At 31.9% G+C, this 22,838-nt stretch overlaps 1 protein-coding gene across 1 annotated transcript; it reads right to left on the bottom strand.

Annotated features, from left to right (window-relative positions):
* Positions 1 to 2,044: 2,044 nt before the first annotated feature.
* Positions 2,045 to 3,913, bottom strand: LOC114409823 (transcription factor bHLH162-like). The gene is made up of 3 exons (XM_028373446.1): positions 3,617 to 3,913; positions 2,723 to 3,052; positions 2,045 to 2,321 (listed from the first exon to the last, which is right to left on the bottom strand). Exons 1-3 carry the CDS (start codon positions 3,761 to 3,763, stop codon positions 2,226 to 2,228), a joined length of 573 nt encoding a protein of 190 aa, XP_028229247.1. The 5' UTR covers positions 3,764 to 3,913; the 3' UTR covers positions 2,045 to 2,225.
* Positions 3,914 to 22,838: the final 18,925 nt, after the last annotated feature.

Below are 22,838 nucleotides of genomic sequence, written 5' to 3'. Positions count from 1 at the left end.
AACACAATATCTTTTTGATGTATCTCCTTTGTTTCTCATCAATAATATTCAACATTTTCCTTTAAATAAAATATGAACACGGTATCAAGATTTTCGAAGTCTCTCCTACCACAATTTAAAACATTATACATGGCTTTATATGAAAAAAAGTTATAAGGTAATTATATTTTTGTCTCCCTAATTTAGACTGTGCAATTTTTTCCTCCCAACATATAAATTAATTTTTTTTCAGAATTTTGTAAATTTTCTCTATTGATTTTGTTTTGCTTAAAAGCCCTTAAATGTTCATTTCATGCTAAAAATCTTTATAATTGAATAAATTAAATTGATATGATAAAAATTTATCGATCAAAACATCAAATTTCATTTAAAATAAAAAATACAATTTTTTCTCTTCAAACCCTGATCTTGTTTCTTATAAAATCCTTTTTAATAATTATTTTTTCAAGTTTCCACTCAATTTCTTATTTCTATTTTTTAAAAATGATCCCATATCTTAATTTTATCATAAATCCTAAAATATTTGGATAAAAAATAAATTGAGAATTTTAATGAAGGAAAATTAATGTGCCCTAGTTCATTTAATTTAAAAATAGAAAAAAAAACTTTTAGTTAAGAACAACTTATTTTGCTGATTAAAAAAAAAGTTAAGAATAACTTGAGAAAACAAAATCACATGCAATATAAATTACAGAGATTAAACGTAAAATCAAGTCAAAATCAAATATTTGTTGATAATGACTTATAGGTGTACTGTAAACTTTCCATGCGTGGTGTGAGCTAGTTTGTCCGAAAAATCTTCCAAACCTATATACACGCAATGCGATAGCGATAGCTTCTTACGATGACAGCGTGACTTGAAGACGCCATTTTGGACCTCAATTTTTCATGTTCATGGCCCCTTATCTAGCTTACACACACATACATGAACTTGGTCTTAGTAAATTCAAGCCATTAAATTTAGCTTTCCTATTATGAACCTTCTTCTTTTATGTGCCGGCTTTTGTCTTACATGCATGCATGCCCTTGTTCACACATATATACATGGAATTAAGTCGCTTTTTTGTAGGTTCAGCTCACACACTTGTGCTGTAAATCTCCGCCGGCGCAACAAATTCAAATGTACGCAAATGGTGATGGTTTTCAGGAAATGGACACAAATCATAGTGTTCTAATTTCCATTTTTAGCAAGAACATTTTCTTTAAGCACGTGTGAACATGTCGTTAGATATTTTCTTCTTGAAAACGATTACTGGCGTCGTAATCTGTGGTCGTTAATTTGAAAGCAAATTAGCAATTGTGATTCCTTTTGTTTTGCAACAATTTAATTACGACAAATTTTAAGGACAAGCCTAATCCTTATATTAGGCTCATCCTTAGATAGTTCTTTTCCTAAAATCCATTGCTAATTGGTATGGAAATATTTAGTAAGAAATCATACAAATATTATTTGTTTATTTTTTATTGGATAAGCTAATGAATTTAAAAACAAAAAATTATACAGATTGGCAGAAAGGGTTTTGCTATTCAGTATGAAACGAAAACATACAATGTATTTGGCTTGTATAAAAGAAGGAAGAGACGGAAATTACGGGATCGATGTGAAAGAGATAACTAACATAGTATATAAAGGTGAATTTCCCTCTAAAAAAATAAAATTAACAAGGTATGAATTAAACATATTTTCTCACAACATAAATTATTTTTCACATGTGAAGATAATAAAATCTTATATTAATGCACCAAATTTTTTGTCGAATATATTGTTTGGTAATATATATATATATATATATATATATATATATATATATATATATATATATATATATATATATATATATATATATATATAGGATTATCCTTTCGTAAATTCAAGCATATAATATTGCATTAGTTATTTTAATTAACCATGTGATTTCTTTAAAGATTAGTATTGGCTAATTATTCACTTGAAGATGTCTTTTTCTTGACCGCTTAATTAGCTAAAAACCCAACTGTAGCATTATTTTTTAATGTTAATTCGATTAAAAGAAACAAACAGATATATTTCTCTTTTCTGTTTTTTTAAAGAAAAAGCTATTATTATTTTTTCTTACATAGCTAATATATAACACGCTCTCACAGAAGCAAAAGGCTACTATATAGCTCTCAAACTATCAATTTGTGACCAGGCCACAATACATATATAGCTAGCTAGCCCGTGATAGACAGGGTAACTCAAGCCTTCACACATCTTCCGGCCAGATTTCTGGTGGGGCAATGAACTCTTGAAGTCTATTATATGCCCTCGTCGTCTCTACTCCCACTCTTGATATTTTAACCTGAGAGAAGAAAAAGGTCATTAAAATTAAGTAAAATTCTAACATCAATCTTCAGCCTCACTCAAATAAGAACTAATGGGATAAACTTAATCATATTAAATAAGAAAGTTAAAATAAATAGAAAAATGAGAAACATAGAGGAAATATTTAAATACTAGAATCTAGAATATAATTGGTCTGGCTTTGATTTTGAAATAAACTAAAATAATTAACTCAAACTAATCTGAACTCATTTAATTAGACTGATTTAATTTGTATATGAGGTTTATTGGTCCGATAAATACCCTTATCCATAAGAAAAGAAAAAGAAATAAAAATTTGTAAGACAATGAAAAACAAAACAAAGAAGAGGAAAGTGTTGAATAAAATTAATAATGTAAGAAAAAGATGTATACTTGTACCTGGGCATGAACAACGTAAAATATCTTGTCGCCAACAGTTGAGAAGCTAGCAGTGACAACTTCAGCACCTTCTTCCTCGAGTACACTAATTACTTCGTACAACATGAATGTTTTGTTCAACCCACTCACCAACATCACTTCAATGCTGGAACCCAAGTCTCTCAGCTCAACTATTGGCAATTTGGACTCAACATTATTGTTGAACATTTTTCTATCATCATTGTTTGACATCACTTGCTCCTTTTGCCTCTTCAGTTTCTCTATTCTCTCATTCATGTGTTTTATATACCTTGCTGCAAGATCCAGCTGGTCCCGCTGCCCTAGCATCAACTGAAAGCATTCAATTAGTTAGTTAGTTTTTTCATTTATGTTTGGATAAAAGTTCATCAAACAGTTAGGAATGTGCTTTTGGGAATTTCAATGTCCATTTTCCAATTCAAAGACAAAATAAAGAAGAATTGATTGCTTTGCCAGTAAAAATGTTTTGAATTTTATCAACTGACATCTAAACATACATTAAATATATGTTTGATTTGGAGATATAAGATATGTTAAGTGATTAAAAAAGAATAAAGAGAAATGAGAGAGAAGCTAGCCAGATTGCAATTCAATTTCCTAACTAATATTTTTAATAAAAACTAATAAATTAATATTTATCAATAAAAAAATATGTGATTGGTTTAAGGGTATAAGATTCGGTTGGTGATAAAGGAAGGGGAAATGTGTGTTTAGTTTACAATTGCAAACCTTCAAACTTCTGTTCAACGGAAAAGCAACAAATTTTTGTGCTTTGCAAAGAGTAAACTTCTGTTTGCATTGTTGCAAAAGGGGTTCTCAAACGCACCCTCAGTTGGTAACATATGGGCGTAGAGTTGACTGTTGTTATGTATGTACCTTGGATTTGGCAGGCTTGAGGTTGGGAGGAATAAGAGAAGAAAGCTGATCGCAGAGGGATTTCATGTGAATTCTGCGGTTCTTTTCAATGGTTTTGCGATCAAGTTTAGAGGACTCAGTGCTGGTGCTTGCTACTCTCTTCTTCATCTCGAATCAATTGTGCGGTTATTTCATAAATTGTCTCAATTACAAGACAGAAATTAAACCTAACTAGCTAGTGCTACTTAAATTTTAGCCTGGGCTATGTTGGAGCAATAATGAGACGAGAGAAGCAAATTTTATCAATTGGAGTACTAATTCAAGAAGTTCAGGTGTTTATATAGACAAACCTTGTGCTATGTGGCAGTCTTAGTCTTCAGAATAAGATATGGTTGTGGCGGGCTGTGGGACACCCCCGATATTGTTATTGATTGGAGGAATAATGTCTAAATCCTTTTATAATTTTATTGTTTTTGGTATAAAATATAAATGTTCTGAATTACATGTAAGCGTTTATACTTACATCCTACGCGTATAATTTTATAATTGGTACGGGATTATTTTAACTTTAACTACCAAACTAAAGCTCCAGTTTTTCCCAAAATAAAAAAAAAAACTGTTTACATTATTAATTATGATATTTAATCTTTACTGTTCAATATTTCATCATTCATAGCTATATGAATTAAAGGAGATTTAGTCATTATTTTAACAAATATTAGAATCAGAGAAAAGTATGGCGCACAGTTAACTTCTTCCACTATATTTTTTAATATTTAGTAAAAAAAAAAACTACTAGTATTTAATCAAAAAGGCAAATCAATTTAATATCTTGAAAACATAGAAATAGTCAACACTGATTATATAAAGTGAGCAAGAGTATTATTGGGAAGGTCCACTAGAAAGATTTAAAAGTATTTTAATAATATTATATTTTAGAAGAAATCTCTCTATGAATTTTCTAGCATTATCAAGAAAGTTAAGATGCATTTAATTTTCAAGTGTAGAGGAGAATTTAGAATAATTAAATTTTTAAGTAATGATATATGAGTTATTTTTTTGTCTCAAATATTCTATTATCATTTTTTATATCATATTATAAATTTATCATTTTATTTATATTTTTCTTTCTTTTTCATTTTAAGTATTAGATACCATTTGATATGTATATCAAATATTTTTTTTTACGTAAAGCCTTACGTCATAGTTGAGGATAGAGTATCTAGCTACGGGAGGAGATTGGAGGTAATAATGGCAAAACTAAAACACCGCGTTGTTCCCGACAATACTTGATTGAATTATTTGACGATAGGCAACGATATATAGTAACGTTGTGTTCAGTTGTTGACGGGTAGACTAAGACATTATTATCACTGAATAAGAAAGCCTAACGACTGACTGTACTTTATTTGACTTGACCATTTTGATTCCGACCACTATTGTGAAACCCGCGCTTTCACCGACCGCTGTCAAAGTTAATTTATATTATTATCATTTATCATTAACACTTATTCGTTTTCTTTTTCTTTTTTTTTCTTTTTCTTCTATTTTACCTGAGAAAAAAAGATTTTGTTGGTACTTGTGTATGATTTTGTGTTTTGTTTTTGCTTCTTCTTGATTCTTTGGTTTTTTTTTTTTTATTTTACACAGGTGCATTTGAAGATGAAAGATTCATTTGAAGAAAAAAAGTGTTTTCTTTTTCTACTTTTCATGTGTTAGATTAACACGTATTCATTTTCTTTTTCTTCTATTTTATCTGAGAAAAAAAATTTTTGTTGGTGCATGTGTTTGATTCCGTGTTTTGTTTTTGCTTCTTCTTGGTTCTTTTGTTATCCTTTTTTGAAGGTGCATGTGCTAGATTATTTCGTCTTTTGGTTTTGGTTGTTTTGGTTCTTTGTTTTCTTCGTTACTTGTCTATCATTTTCATAGTGTGCTTATTTAATCACATTGATGATGGATTTGCCTTTCTCCTCCTCCCCGTGTTTAATTTATGCTCTTATGCATGTCTATACTTTACCTGTGAAACATTTAGTTTATGCATGTCTATGTTTCGGTGTTTTGTTTTTGGTTTTTCCTTATAAGTGTAAATCATTTGTTTTTTGATTGAATCATTTGGTTTTTCTTATTTGTGTGTGTATTCTTTTTTGCTTCCGTGAGTTTATTGGTCTCTTTTATACCATTTTTTAAAAAAACTTTAATGCTTTGTTTGATACCTTGTTCATGTGGTGTCTTTGTGACATTGTAGCGATGTCTCGAAAAGAAAATCTTATATATGAATTGCATCCAAGGAAAGGGACATGGAAGATAGCAGTGCGTATAACCGATATGTGGGATGTTAAGAAGCACAATGGGAGACAAGCGATTGACATGGTCTTAATAGACCAAACGGTAATTGTTATGTTATTTGCTTTCATTCTACTATGTAGTTAGTGAAGAGGGTATTTGTAGTTATGGATTGTTTATAACTTTCAGCTGCAACTGTTTCAGGGTGCAAAGATTGGGGCAACGCTATGGCAAGAGTTGTTCCCTGAATTTCAATCGAAGTTAGCTTTAGGTTGTTCCTATTTGATCCAAAACATCAAAGTTGTGGAGAATCAATCTGAATAGAAAGTAAGTCCAATTCCATATTTGCTTTACTTTGTGAAAACAACATCTGTGAAGGAGGTTGAAAGACCTGAAATTCCTGCTAATGTACACGTGATAACTGAAATTGCTGATATTATTTATGGCATTGCACCACGGCATACTTTAGTTGGTAAGTATATTATAATGTTTTCCATTACATTTTAGTTTATATATTCAACCTATGTTCAACACAAGTTAATTCTATTCATTTATGTTGATTTGAAAATAGATGTTGTGGGTGTTGTTGCTGAAGTTATTGAACGAAAAATAGTGAATCCTACATACAGGGTTACGGTGAAGTTGAGAGATAATAGGTTATTTTGATTATATTTTTAAATATTTTAAAAAAACATAATAAAATATGTTAAATAAAAAATTAGTATGTATGTGTTATGTCCTGTTAGTGATGCTGAGATCCTCATGACACTTTGGGAGGATTATGCTCTTCAGCTAGATGATGCTATTGAAAAAACCCATTTTGTTAGGGAGCCATTGGTGCTTATGTTAACATTGGCTAAGATCAAAGATGCCAAAGGTGAATATAATGTATTTTTTTATTACTTCCTACGTTTGTGAATCAATCTTATGTGTCACTGCATATTATTACATGTACCTATAATGTTTTTTTGCAGACAAGTATCCCCTGAGTGTCCAAAATATAAAAAATGGTTCCAAGTTGTATGTGAACTCCGATGATATTGCCGAGATAAGGAAATTCCGTTATAGGTATGATAACTGCAAACAAATTAAGTTATATATTTTGTTTATAATAATACTCTAAACTTATATTTTGTTTATATATTTTGTTTATAATAACACTCTAATGTTATGACTTCCTCCTTGCAGTTTATGTGTTCTATTTTATGTTGGTGGACTAACAGAAGAGGGGAGTGGTTCGCAATCCCAGTATACCATTAATTCACAAAGAAGCGATCGGGATAAGTTATTGCATAATGCTCAGATGGTGAGCTTAGGTGACATAAGCAGATTGAGAGAGGTAAGAACAACAAATTTTAAATGAAACACCATTTGGATTGGATATGGTGTGGTTCCCGAATTGGATTTCGTGTGGTTGTCGGCCGTTTATGGTGAAAGTATTGTTGTTGTTGTTGTGTGTATGATTTTTTTTTCCTACCTTAACTTTGTATCATTATGTTTTTTTGCCTATTTCTACCTTATATGTGTATGAGGCCTTTTAAATTTGTGTTGTTGTTTTGTTACAATTTTTCCGTTATTTCTCACTTATTTCTACCTTGCATGTAATATTTAATATATATTTCTTTGTGCTTTTGTTAACATTTGTCACCTAAGTTTTTTCACTTATTTTGTATATTGTGTATGATTATGTATTTTTTTTATTTCTTCCTCATCTGTGTATGAGTCCTTTTAAATTCGTGTTGTTGTCGTTTTACAATTTTTGCCATTATTTATCACTTATTGGATGTTATATACACATGGCTGGCCTGATTGATAAAATGTAACTCGTTTAATTTTTTTGGTTTGATCTGTCCACTTTCATTTGTTATATATTTTAATTCAATTAGGACTGTTTCTGTTTGACCGTTGCTACGGTGGATGAAGTCCTAATTGATACACCATGAAGTTATGATAGTTGTCCAAATTGCACTACAACGTTTGATCCATTAAAAACAGTGGGTGCATGTCGTTCGTGCCAGAACCAAGTTAGTCATACGGTTCCTAGGTAAAATGTATTTATTCCCAAATGAGTTATAATGTACTTAACATTCGAGTCTTTACTCACATGTATATTGTATTGTTAGGTATAAATTATTTGTGAAAATGGAACATAATGGGGAGAAATCTAACTTTCATTTTTGGGATGCAACATGTATCAAAATGTTCGGTAAGACAGCCGAGGAATGTAGACAGGAATTGATTGCGGTATGTATTGTAACATACCCTCATGGATGAAATCACAATTCAATATGAATTTACTATATTGCGATTAAATTTATTTGTTTAAATTTATTCATAATTGTTAAGGTGGTGACGAGATCAAAGTGTTTCCTGAGTGTGTGGATGATTTGGTTGGTAAGACATTGGCGCTCAGGTTCAAGTATCGTGTAAACATGCGCCAGTCATTTGTGATGGATGTTAGCCAAGAGGAACATCATATTCACACATTGACTTTGAAAATTGGTTTACAGGTAATAATTAACTTATCGTAAGGGTGTATGTGGAAATTTAAAAACATTTGATGTTGTCTCTGAATGTGGTATATGCAGGATGAACGAACTATAGGGAAGTCACCTGCATCGTGTGCTGAGACTTCATCAGGGGATTACCATCCGACGGTACGTAAATTTGGTACACCTTTCATTAAGTAATTAAGCACAAATTTGGACTAAATACGTTATTGGGGAGTGCTAATAATACTTTATATTTGTTTTCAGCCTTCCTTGTCCCAGTTAGCTGACTATGACCCTGGGAACACTACCTTCATCACCCCTGCCAAAAGATTGAGTGGTCAACAAGCCACAAATGAATTTGATTCTGAGGATACTACTGCGTATGAGCTATCCACAAACAAACATATTAAAGCTGAGTAATTAGTTGACATTTTAATTATATATTGTATGCTTAAATTTGATATACGTTTGTTGGGCTATTTTTTGGTGATGTTGTACCCACTTAATTAGTCATGTATGGACAATGAATTCTATCCACATTATTTCGTATGGTTAAATTTGATATCAGTAATCGTTGTCTAGTTAAGATCGTGATGGGAACTATATTGTTAATGATTAAAATGGTGTCTTCGAATTGAAATCCAGACAAATAACATACGGCTAAATTTTGTCACCAATGGACAAATATTTATGTCTTTGAATTTGAAATTATCAATTGAAAGAAAACAAAGTTTTTATCAATTCTTTAAACCATATTATGCATGTTTACATAAGGTACATTGTAATTGTTGTTCTGTACATGTGCCTAATTAGTGGGGTTAATTTGTTAAATTCAAATAATGTCATTTGTATTTGTGAAAAAGTAAAAGAGTTGTATTTTGTAATTGATGATAACATTTAGTACGATTTCCTGCAGGTTGACAAGCCAGGATCAGCTTCTGGACTTACGACGGCTTTATTACGGTACATTGTAATTATCATTTGAATTTGTAATTACGTCTTTGAATTTGTAATTATCAATTGAAAGAAAACCAAGGTTTTATGAATTCTTTAAACCATTTTATGCATGTTTCCATAACGTACATTGTAATTATTATTTTATACACGTGCCAAATTAGTGGGGTTAATTTGCTTAATGCAATTAATTTCTTTTGTATTAGTAAAAAGTAGAAGAGTTGTACTTTGTAATATAATGATAACATTTTATGATTTTTTTGCAGGTTGACAAGCCACTATAAGCTTCTGGACTTATGACGCCCTTATTACGGTAATGTATACACTTATACAAAATCACTGCCATATAAATTGTTGGAATTTGTGCCAAAGCAGGTACTATTTAACCTAATACTTTATAGTATATTATTTGCTATATTAGTGTTCGGTTATTCTATGGAGTACCTTTCACATATAATAGAAGTACATATTAGGTATTAGACGTGACCTGACCTCAATACCTAGTACATGGGAAAAAGTTAATGTCTTTGTGCCAATTACTTAAATTATTTAGTGTTAGGTTATAATGTAAAGTACGTTTTGCATACAATAGCAGAACATATTAGGTATTAGGTTATAATGTAAAGTGCGTTCCCAATACCCAGTACATTGAAAAAATTAATGTGATTGAAAGGAGGAAAGTAATGTATGATTAAATTCTATTAGAAGTGAAGGATTTCACCAAAATGTTAATATATGAATAATTAATAATTAATGCATTTAATTAAGGTTACGGGAAGAGTAAAAGAGTGTCCATTAATATACAATATTATTAGTAATTAACAAACACATATTTGGGAAGGGAGAAAGAATAGCAATTATTATATGTTATATACTTAATGGAATTGTCATTTGCATGGAGACTTTGGCAAAAATATTATTTTTTGGGTAATTGATAATTAATGCAATTAATACATGGTTATGGGAATATTAAAAGGGTGTTAATTAATATACACCATTATTAGTAATTAATAAACACATGTAGACATGATATGGGAAGGAGAAAGGATTCAATTATTAACATGGAAACTTATAAACTTTAATGAATGTTAATTACAATTTCAAAAAATTATATTTGTTGCCACACTTTGCAATCAATGGTTACACAGTGTTCGAGTATATGTTATGTGTGGTTTCCAATACCAAGTAACTGTTACGACAGTTACATTAACTACTCATTATCTGATTTTGTAAAAATAATTGAATCATTATCAATTGCAATATACAATTTGTATGTGGTAATTACAAAATCTTCATTTGTCTCTCCTTCTCTTTCTCCTCTCAACATGAGTACACAGACATCTACGGGCTCCAATGTTGTAAGTCTGTCTACTTTCGCTTTCTTCTTCTTTTGCTTTTTATATGTGAATGTTGAATGTAGTTTGATCATTCATGTTGGTGATTGTCATGCTCTCGGGTATGATGTTGATGCTACATATTACCAACATGTCATAATGTTATACTTTTCCAAAGTTTTCACTACTGGAAACTTGCAATGTATATGTTTGGAATGCTTTCAACATTGAACTTCATATTTGTCATAACAATCTGGGATGACATTTTTGTGTTTTTGTCTTTATCTCATTTTTGTGTTGTAAGTTTGTCTACTTTCGCTTTCTTCTTATTTTGTTTTTTATATGTTAATGTTGAATGTAGTTTGATCATTCATCTTGGTGATTGTCATGCTCTCGGGTATCATATTGATGCTACTTTCATAATATTTGCAACATGTAATAATGTTATATTTTTCCAAAGTTTACACTATTGGGAACTTGCAATCTATATGTTTGGAATACTTTCAACGTTGAACTTCATATTTGGAAATTGTATCTACGACGACATTTTTGTGTTTTTGTCTTTATCTCATTTTTGTGTTGTAAGTCTGTCTACTTTCGCTTTGTTATTCTTTTGTTCTTTATATGTTAATGTTGAATGTAGTTTGATCATTCATCTTGGTGATTGTCATGCTCTTGGGTATGATATTGATCGTACTTTCATCATTTTTCCAACATCTAAGTCTATTATATTTTTCCAAAGTTTACACTATTGGGAACTTGCAAATGTAAATGTTTGGAATACTTTCGACATTTTTGTGTTTTTGCCTTTATCTCATTAATAATTCTATGAAAAGGGTATAATTTATAATATTTATTTGGGGAAATTTTGTCATTCAGCCCTACCTAAATTCTTGGGATGCACAGTCATATATCAATTTCAGGCTGCATTCCATGTTAATAGAGTAAGTGTTTCCCCACATAATTATTTTATCATTCCTGTAATTTATATTGCTATTGTGATATTGTTGAATCTTTAATTGCAGAACTACATTAAGGTACCCTCAAAATATCATCAGCAATGGGCTCCTAATTACCCACCTAATGTGCTCTTTGATTACAACAGAGACAAACACATTATTAAGATTAGAAAAGATAATAACAGATACTATTTTGCTGATAGGCTTAAACAATTTAGAAGACAGTTGGATATATATGAAGGTGTCATGGTTCACTTTATGAAACCCAACAATAATACAACTTTTCATCTCCATTTCACTCCACCACTGGAAAGACAGACATGTGGAAGGCCTCGCAGATCCACTAGAAATTATGTGTTCACCATAGACATTACCCAACCTATGATCTCACATGCTACCCCATTGGTACGACTTTATTGATATGATAAATGTTTGCTTTGTTTATTAATATCATAAATCATAAATGTTTGTTTTGTTTATTAATTAATAATGACCTTACAATCATTAGTGACTACTTTGCTTTAAATGTAGTTGTTGTCCCCCGAGACTCTCAATTTGGTTGGGCCATCATCACTATATATGACTATTCAACATAGTAGTGGGCACCGTTTAATATGGACGATGTCTATGCATAATGGCGTTCGATGTCTGGCTGGACCTTGGTACCAGTTCTTAATGGACAATAACCTAATGGCTGGAGATGAGGTCGCCTTCTATTTCCGGCCCAACCAACATGTATGGGAACTTATCTTGAGAAAGCAACTCATATGGGATGATGAAGGCCAGTCCGATTGAAGAACCCAGTCCACAGCCCAATATAATTTATTTGACCCTTTTTTGTTAAACTTATTTTATTTTGTAAGTTTTGATGAACCCGAATAGTGTAACTAAATCACCATGGGTGATTAAACAATATTTAATTACCTTCGGGTATTAGACAATATATAATTTGGAAGTGTTTTATTTTCATCCATGTTACCATAGTATATCTTTTCTTGATATTATTAGTCAAATTATTACATGGTTTTTAAAAAAATAATATATATATATATATATATATATATATATATATATATATATATATATATATATATATATATGCCCAAATTTTTATATAGTTTTAAAGTATTAATTGCTCAACATTTAGAACCACAATGGAGCGTATGACTTTACATGTTCGTAGGATCTTTAAAATTACTTTGAAACTTACTTAAATGTAAAACAAAACATAAAATGATCAAATGTCAAGGGTGTTAACCAAAATTTGGATTTTTACACAACCCATTTTCTAAATTCACTACTCTAAAATATATTGGTGTACACAATTCAATAAAAGTGAAGCGTAACTATTTAGAATACTAAAATTCTAAATCATTTTCCACCTATTTAATAACAACAGAAATACAATAAATATATATAATCAGTAGTTTAAACATTTTGGCTTTTGTGAATGTAACTTCAGAAATATGGAGCCTATTCTTTCAAAGACCACACGGGGTTATAAAAAGCTGCCAACACATTTAATGAACGCAATTAATAATGTGTACTTGCAAGTACTGTAGCCAAAAGTGAAGCAATGGAAAGTGTCACCCAGTGTCCAACCAACAACTTGGGCCGAAAGAAAACACAAGTCAATGCATGAGAAGGGTTTCTTCTTCACTTTTATTAGGTTCTCTTAATGGAAATCAATTTGATAATGTTGCTTTTCTATCATCATCACCATTGAATCAAATTCAACAGCAAATAACACACAGATCAACTTAAACGCTGAACCAAAATGCAAGCTGGGAAGCTAGATTGAGACAACAACACAGCATTGGCAAGAGACAACTAACCCTCAAGTAAAGTTTCTTTGATTATTTTTTTATTGGTGAAAAATAAGCTTTAACTCATTGTACAATACTACATGCAGTATCAATTTTACATATTGCAATTTTGATATGTTTATCTTAAATTGTTATTTGCAAAGACTTATACAATAATGTAGACTTTATTTACAAGAGGAGTTTGAAATGGAAAATTCTGCCAAAAGGAGGAAACATAGAAAAAACATATTACGAGAGACAAGACAAAGTGATGACAGTCAAAATAATTATGTACCTAACAGTAAAAATGTATATCAAAGCACATTTCATTTATGCTTATGTTTTATAAATGCTAACACGAATATAACGACTGTTATTGCAGAAAAGCAAAAATGTACATCACCATGTGACACACAATTTAAAGGGCATAGTCCCATAGTAGATACGCAGTGTACACCATTATCAAACATCATGTTGTCTACAAATCAATGTGAGTGCAATCATACAAGTGAATCTGCTATTCGGGCGAGGCATTCATTCTACCAACGTACCATAGATGCTTCAATTATCCAGACGAATTTGATGTTAAAGTTTGGGAAAGAAAATTTAATTCCATTGATGTTGAATCATCATGCAAATTGTTCAATACATACAATCTCAGATGCTGATCTCATTCACTCTCTCTCAACAACTCAGCATATACATTCAGGAAGATATACAATACACAAATCCAGACTAATAAAGCACATCTCATATGACATTGATGAAGAAATCAACAAAACAAATGGGGGCATTAATACAAGTCAAATGTTGTTGTTGTGTTTAATCAAAGAAACTTTACTTGAGGGTTGTTGTTGTGTTTAAATTATGTCAACTTCCCAATCGTTATATTTAACTTACAACGTATTTGACTTACTTTTTTAGGCAGACACAATTTATTTTAGATTAAAAAAACAATTTTGGTGTCATATAGATTACTCATTTGACGACCCACCAATTGAGGATGATGCAGAAATTGATCAAAATGGGAATGTGGACACACCATATGAAAATCAAAATACAGGTTTAGGCATCAACTTTCCACTTTGATGGTGTTTTCTCTAATTCCTTTTGATTGATGGTTGAATGTAAACTTACACATTAATGTACACGTATAGGTTACAAAGATGTTGGAGATCCAGTTTGGCAATGCAGACACTGTAAAGCTATGATGTGGTATGATGAGAGGATTAACAAAGACAAACAAACCAAAAACCCAAAGTTTGCATTATGTTGTGGTGATGGAAAAATACAACTGCCTGTGTTACAAGATGCTCCACAACCGTTGAGGCAACTACTCTTTGATACTAACGACTCTCAAGCTAAGAACTTCCAGCAAAACATTCGATCATATGATGTAATGTTTGCATTCACATCACCCATTCTCCAACTTGACACAAGGTATAATACAGGAAGAGGGCCTCTTACATTTCGCCTACATGGTCAAGGTCATCATCTTATTGGAAGCCTCCTACTTTTGGCAAATAAGTCACCAAAGTTTGCACTACTATATATTTATGATATAGACAACGAAGTTAACGACAAGCTTTCACAAAACCCGTAAGTGTTACTGTCATACCCTAATTTCGTCCGGGGACTATTGTTTGATGGCATGCAACCTTTGGTTGACCGCTTCGAGGTACTTGGCGCCTTTTGTTGCACAATACGTGAAGTTCTGAGACATGCCGAAAATCAAAAGGAAGCATTGTTACGCAATCCGTGAAATTCCGTAGCATGCCGTAAATTAAAAGGAAGCATTGTTATGCAATCCGTGAGTTTCCGTAACATTCCAAAAGCTAAAAAAGGAGGAATTACATGACCCGTAAGGTTCTGTAACCTTACGGAAAGAAAACAAGTATCATTACAAAATTCGTAAAGTTTCGTAACGTTACGGAAAAAGAATCACCAAAAAAAGCAAAGAGGTGTAGTTAGTAAAAAAGGGGGTGCAAATAGCAACCAGGCCCACTTGGGCCTTCCAGGATGTTCCTCCAGAAGGCGGTTGCTTCTGGAGGAAGCAACCTGGCTCGCCTGGGCAAGCTGGGTGGCAAGCTCCTCCCCTATTTTCCTATAAATAGGGGGAGGAGTGGAGGAGAAAGGGGTGCAGCCCTTCTGGTACTTCGTAATCACTTAAAATTAGTGAGGAAAATTGTTTCTGTGAAGAAAATCCAAGCCGAGGCGCTTCCGTAACGTTTCCATGGGTGATTTCGCGAAGATTTTCAACCGTTCTTCGTCGTTCATCGTTCGTTCTTCGTCGTTCTTCGATCTTCATTCGGTAAGTTCCCGAAATCGAACTTTTCAATTCATTCTATGTATCCTTGGTGGTCCCCATTTGTTTCGCGTACTTTTATTCTCGTTTCATTTACTTTCCGTACCCCCTTTTGACGTGCTTTAGTCATTTACTTAAGTCATTTTCTCGTCTAATCAAAAAGTAAAATAAATTTTCACCGATCATTTGATTTGCAATATCCGTTAATTTCTGTTAAAATGAAATCCGACCGTTCGGTCATGCCGTAACCACGTTGGAAACTCAAAAGAGGTAAAAAAATAATATAATAATCAAAAAATATCTTTTAGTAAAATAAACCAAAAAAATCAATCGGACGTTTCTCTTTGTAATTTCTCTTTCTTAATTGAATTGAATAATAACTAAAGTGAAACTAAGGCTAAAATCAACTGGCAAAGTCAAGTTCGTCCGCAAAAAATCACTAAAAAGGATTTTAATGTTCGATACCTCAGTTTTTTTCACCAAGTAAAAATGGATCATTTTAAGGTCCAACGCCTTAAAAGGACCACCTTCAAAGTAAAAAGAATCATTTGATTCGCCATTTAGAAAGAACTACATAGGTCTGATTTCCTCTTCGATGGAGGGTACGTAGGAGCAAGAGCTCCGCTTTTGTCGACCTCAAAAATAAAAAAATATAAAAGTTTAGGTACACAATTACACAATTCTAAAATTAAGGCTGTTGTCCTTTGGGAAAAACGTGAGAGGTGCTAATACCTTCCTCAAACGTAAATACAACTCCCGAATCTGAAATATTCTTCATGACCGGTTTCCTTCGGTTTTTCCGACGTTTTCCACAAATAAACTTTGGTGGCGACTCCGCGCATTTTCCTCCTTTGGAAGACGCACCCATGAGACTCCCCTCGCTCGCCCGCAAAAGGATAGGTTGCGACAGTTACAATCCAACCAATAAATGTTACATTACATATTTTTAAATTATCTTTTAACAATGTATACCATCACCACTTGTTTTTTCTCCTTCATCAATGTACAACAACAAACATGTTCTTAATGAAGACATTATCATTGCCATCAAGAATATGCTAAATAACAACAACCATTATGCGCAGAAGTTTAGAATGGCGAGTGATAAACTACAATCTTCAATAGTCTCTAACCTAAAGCTTAAACTCATTTATGATAGGCAGTCAGATGGAAGATTATACAATTTGCCAAATACTGCTGAAGTTGCTGCTTTGATTGTTGGTGACGAGCACACAAGTAACCACATGGATATCATAATAGAAATGCAAACATGATTGTTGAAAAGAATCAATGAACTTCATCATGCATATTTGCCTTTGCAATATCCCCTGTTGTACCCTAGAGGGGAAGATGGCTATAGGCCAGATATTCCTCATAAGGATCATCCAAATATCCATGCAGCAAAGAGAAAAAAGGTTATCATGCGTGAATATTTTTGTTATGGACTGCAATCAAGGAACAACGAAGCTCAAACAATACTGCATGCAATGATATTGTTTCAGCAATGGATTGTTGATGATTATTGTATGATTGAGTCACAAAAACTAAATTATGTTAGGCAACATCAACAACAACTCAGAGTTGACAAATACATCAATTTGAATGCCTGTAATAATGCCCCTGAAACACTTGGCAACGAAAAAGGTAAGAGAGTTATACTACCCAGCTCCTTTGTTGGTAGTCAGAGGTATATGGAACAATTGTATTTTGATGGCATGACAATTTGTGGCCATATCGGATTTCCATACCTATTTTTGACATTAACGTGTAATCTAGCATGGCCTGAAATACAAAGAAAGGTTAGGAAATCCAATCTCACACCTCATGACCGCCCTGATGTTGTCTCCAGATATTTAAAATGAAGTTAAATCAATTGATGAATGATCTCAAACATGGACATCTCTTTGGTCCCATTCTGGGATGTAAGTAATTACCATTTCAATCAATGTGTTCTTACAATTGCGATGTTAAACTATAATTACAATTATTCATTATTAATGTGGCTACTAATATTTTACGTTCACTGCAGTTATTTACACTATTGAGTGGCAAAAAAGAGGATTGCCTCATGCTCATATTTTAATATTTTTGCAACCTGCAAACAAGTATCCAAATCCAGAAGACATTGATAAAATAATTTCTACAGAGATACCAAATAAGTACACAGATCCAAAATTGTATGAAATTGTCTCCAAACATATGATTCACGGTCCATGTGGACTCCCAAATAGAAGTACACCATGTATGGTCGATGGGAAGTGTATTAGATTTTTCCATAAGAAATTCAACAAAGCCATAATTGTAGACCAAGATGGATTTCCAGTATACAGGAGAACAAATAACGGGCGTACAGATCAAAAGCATGGTATTGAACTCGATAATCGCTTTGTTATACCATATAGTCCACAATTGCTACTCAAATACAGGACACACCTGAATGTCGAATGGTGCAATTAGAGCACATCCATCAAATACATGTTTAAGTACATCAACAAAGGTTCTGATCGAATTACAACATCTATTGTTAATGTGCAGAACTAAATGCAGAACTAAAACGGCAGACAACATCAAATTGACGATAAAATTAAACAGTATCTTGATTGTCGGTATGTGTCAAACATGTCTTCCTTAAATGCATAACATTCATCTACACACAACACACCCTTCGTTTATGTTTTTCATTGTCTGGATAGTCTTCTTTTTCTTTTTATATGTTCAATTTCCACATTTTTGTGTTTTTGTCTTTATCTCATATATTATGGTGTTCTCTGAAAGGGTATAAATTATTATATTTAATTCAGGACATTTTTGTCTTCATCTTTCAACTTCAACATTACTCGGTATAAATTATAATATCAACCATATGTTCATTAAATGCATAACATTCACCTATACACAACACACCCCTCATTATTACATTATTTGACCTACTTCTTATGTGTTTATGTTTTACTAATCATCCCCTAGGTATGTCTCGCCCCCTAAAACATGTTGGAAGATTTTTTCATTCCCTATGCATGGACGTGCACTAGCAGTTGAGCGTCTCTATTTCCACCTTGAAAATCAACAGTCAGTTTACAGGACAGACATCCAACAAATTGGGACAGTACTATCTAAGAGTACCATCAAAGAATCAATGTTTACAGCTTGGATGCATTAAAATAAAATATACCATGATGGAAGGGATTTTACTTATGCTGAATATGTGTCCAAATTCGTTTATGTTGCACACAAGAGATGCTGGCAACCAAGAAAACAAGGAAATACAATAGAGAGGCTGATATGGGTACCCCCTTCAACTGGAGAGTTGTTTTACATGAGGATGATGCTTTCCTCTGCTAAAGGCTCACAATCTTACAAAGATATCAGAATAGTAGACAATGTCATCTACCATATTTTTAGAGAAGCATGCTTTGCAAAAGATTTCCTAGGAAGTGATCAAGATTTTTTTGGTGTTTTACGATAGGCTAACACTTGGGGAACTCCACACTTCCTTCGAAAGTTATTTGTCAACCTGTTATTTATAAATACAATGGAGAGACCAGAATATGTGTGGGAACAAACTTGGCAATGAATGACAGATGATATTATATTTAATCATAGAAGTCAAGGTAATTTTGTAAATCCTAAATAACTATATACCATTCATAGTAAACAACGTACTTGCTAACAATGTGATTATTTGACTATTCATAGGCATTCAACTCACTAACAAAGAAACAATGCATCTTTGTTTGACTAAAATTGAAAACATGCTACAAGCCAATAGGAAAAGTCTACGAGATTTCCCTTCAATGTCATACCCAATAGGCTATGCTGCCAACCCACACCAAAATAAGCTCATCTACAATGAAATGGCTTATGACAAGGAAGTTTTGGTTGCTGAATTTAACAGATGATATCACTCAATGACAGGTACGTACACCCCATTTGAGTTTTAACTTAGAAAATATTCATTCCCAGCAATCCTTACTATTAATTATGATTTATACATTACTAATTTCAGATGAGCAGGCTTCTATTTTTGATAATATTATGTGGGTTGCTGCAAGTCAATTAGGGGGAGTTTATTTTCTCTATGGATATGGTGGGACCGGCAAGACATTTATGTGGAAAACTTTATCATCTGTTGTGCGGTCCAATGGAGGCATTGTTTTAACTGTTGCTTCCAGTGGGATTGCTTCATTATTACTACCCGGAGGTAGAACAACACATTTTAAGTTTGCCATACCAATGCCTACAACACAAAATTCAACATGCAATATTCATCAGGGGAGTGACTTGGCTGAATTGTTGCAGAGGAAAAAATTAATAATTTGGGACGAAGCTCCAATGTGTCAAAAATTTAGTTTTGAGGCAGTTGACAAAAGCTTAAAAGACATCATGCACAACAACAGACCTTTTGGGGGAAAGGTTATTGTTTTTGGTGGTGATTTTCGACAAATACTACCTGTTGTTCCAAGAGGTAATCGCTCTGATATTGTCCATGCATCTCTAAATGCATCATACATTTGGGATCATTGTCAAATTCTAAAATTGACAAAAAAAATATGTGCTTACAATCCAATCCTTCTAACCATAGTAGCACTGATGAACTCAAACAGTTTTCTGATTGGTTACTAGACATAGGTGATGGCAAACTTGGCCAACCTAACGATGGACATTGCGAAATCACCATCCCAGATGAGTTTCTTATAATGGATTTTAAGGATCTTATCCAAGTAATTGTTGATGCAACATATCCAGATTTATTACAAAACTACAACAACACAGATTTCTTGCAAAAGAGAGTTATCCTAGCCTCTACAAAAGATGTTGTAGACAAAATAAATGATTATGTCCTGTCTTTGTTTCCCGGTGACGAGAAAGAGTATTGTAGTGCTGATAGTGTTGACAAATCTGATGAACTACTCAATCATACTTTTGGAGTACTAACACCTGAGTTTCTTAAGACCTTGAAAACATCAGGGATACCTAATCACAAGCTAAGAATCAAGATTGGTACTCCCATCATACTACTCCGAAATTTGGACCAGGAAGATGGTTTATGTAATGGAACTCGGCTAATTGTCACCAAACTTGGAACCAATGTAGTTGAAGCAGAGGTAATAACTGGACCCAATGTAGGTCATAGGACATACATACCAAGAATGAATATGTGTCCTTCTGATTCTCCATGGCCATTCAAATTAATTAGAAGACAGTTTCCATTCATCATTTCATTTGCAATGACTATAAACAAGTCTCAAGGACAGTCCTTGGCACATGTTGGATTGTATTTGCGAAACCCGATATTTTGTCATGGCCAACTATATGTTGCACTTTCACGAGTGCAAAGTAAAAAAGGACTATGTATTCTTATTCATGATAAACAAGGCATTGCAAAAAATACTACCATTAATGTGGTATACAAAGAAGTATTTGCAAACTTATAAACAGGTATGCTTACCAAATTGTTATACTTACAAGTCCTACATTCTCAACCTAATACATTTTCCTTAGATATCATTTCCAACAAGTCAATATTTAATTTACAAAATTTCAATATATATTACATTTATTTCTTTATGTTGCATTGCAACATCAGATGACCAAGGCAACTATTGAATGTTTCTTATTATATCACCTTCACTAAAGTAAATTGATTTTAAATGTCTACTTATCAGGTGTATATTGTTGGATACAATACTATCGTCATACTTCTGATTATTAAATGATCAATAATTGTATCCAAAAATCTAATCAACTCATTTATCTCTCTTTATTGTGTAGCCTCTCTTTCATTGCTACAACAACACCATCCAACAATGTACAGTAGTATTATGTTTGTTTGTGTTCTTACTTTTTGTTGCTTTTTTCTAAACATAGGTCAACATTATTATCATACATTGAACTTTGCACATGTGTTGGTAATATTGAAATAGGAGTATGAGCCCAAGCGTCGGCATGGGCAAAAGACTAATTGTTACTTTAAATTAGTCATTTAGTTTTTATGCTTTCATTATTCTTATCTTTTTAATCGTTATAATTTAAAAGTAATTTTTTTAGTTTATATAATTTATATTTTAATTCTCTTGATCCTTGTAATTTTGAAATTGATTTTTTTAATTCTTATAATTTGTATTTTAATTTTCTTTTAGTTCTTATAATTTGAAATTAATATTTTTAGTCCTTATAGTTTATATTTTAATTTCTTTTTAGTTCTTATTATCAAAATATAAATCAATTACAATTAATTATAAAAATATTAGCAAGTAATTCGTAATTAATTTGTAGTAAGATAATTTGTAATAAAAAATAGTTAATGATTTATAATTAATTTGTAGCAAATTATTTTTGTATATTTTTTTGTAGTAAGAATTAAAATATAATTAAAATACAAATTATAAGAACTGAAAAGAACACTTTAAACTATAGGGACTAAAAGAAAATTAAAATATAAAATATAAAGACTAAAAAAACTACTTTCAATTATATTTTTTATCTATAAGCTATTATGCCATTTTAGTTCTTAGGTTCCAATTCTACAAATTGAGTCATTAGGTATTGTAAATTAGTGATTTTATCTCTCTTGCAAATTACATGGCATATCCACGAAAAAGAAATTATGTGTGTTGAATGGATCAGAGAAGATAAAATTCCCTTACAAATCATTCAAGCGAAATTGCACATATTGATCTTTTCCTTAATATTGTTTGATACTCAATCTTTAAGGCTAAACTCTAATGTCAACTGAAATAATAACCATCACATTAAAAGGGGTTGAATAATATGTTAATCAAAGATAATAACTTTTTTTCTGTTTTTAACACAAATATAGACAGACATGTATATGTATGGTATGTCATCCATTGAAAAGAAAACAAGTTTTAGTAAAGTCAAGCATGATCGTCCAGTGGCCAAACAAGATAGAGTTCTTAAAATAATTTTTCAAGTAAATACTTGGTATGAAAAGAATGACAAATAGTGTTAAGAGAATGTTTAATAAACCGTTAAGGAGAAAAATAGAAACACTTAATTTATATTAATTCACTCAACCTTAGTTATGTTTAATTCTCCTTTACACAATAGTAAAGAATTTCATTAATCAAAACTTGATTACAAAACAAGT

Source organism: Glycine soja, chromosome 4, assembly GCF_004193775.1.
Source record: "Glycine soja cultivar W05 chromosome 4, ASM419377v2, whole genome shotgun sequence".
Classification (NCBI taxonomy): Eukaryota; Viridiplantae; Streptophyta; class Magnoliopsida; order Fabales; family Fabaceae; genus Glycine; species Glycine soja.
This window is presented reverse-complemented; position numbering and strand designations above follow the sequence as displayed.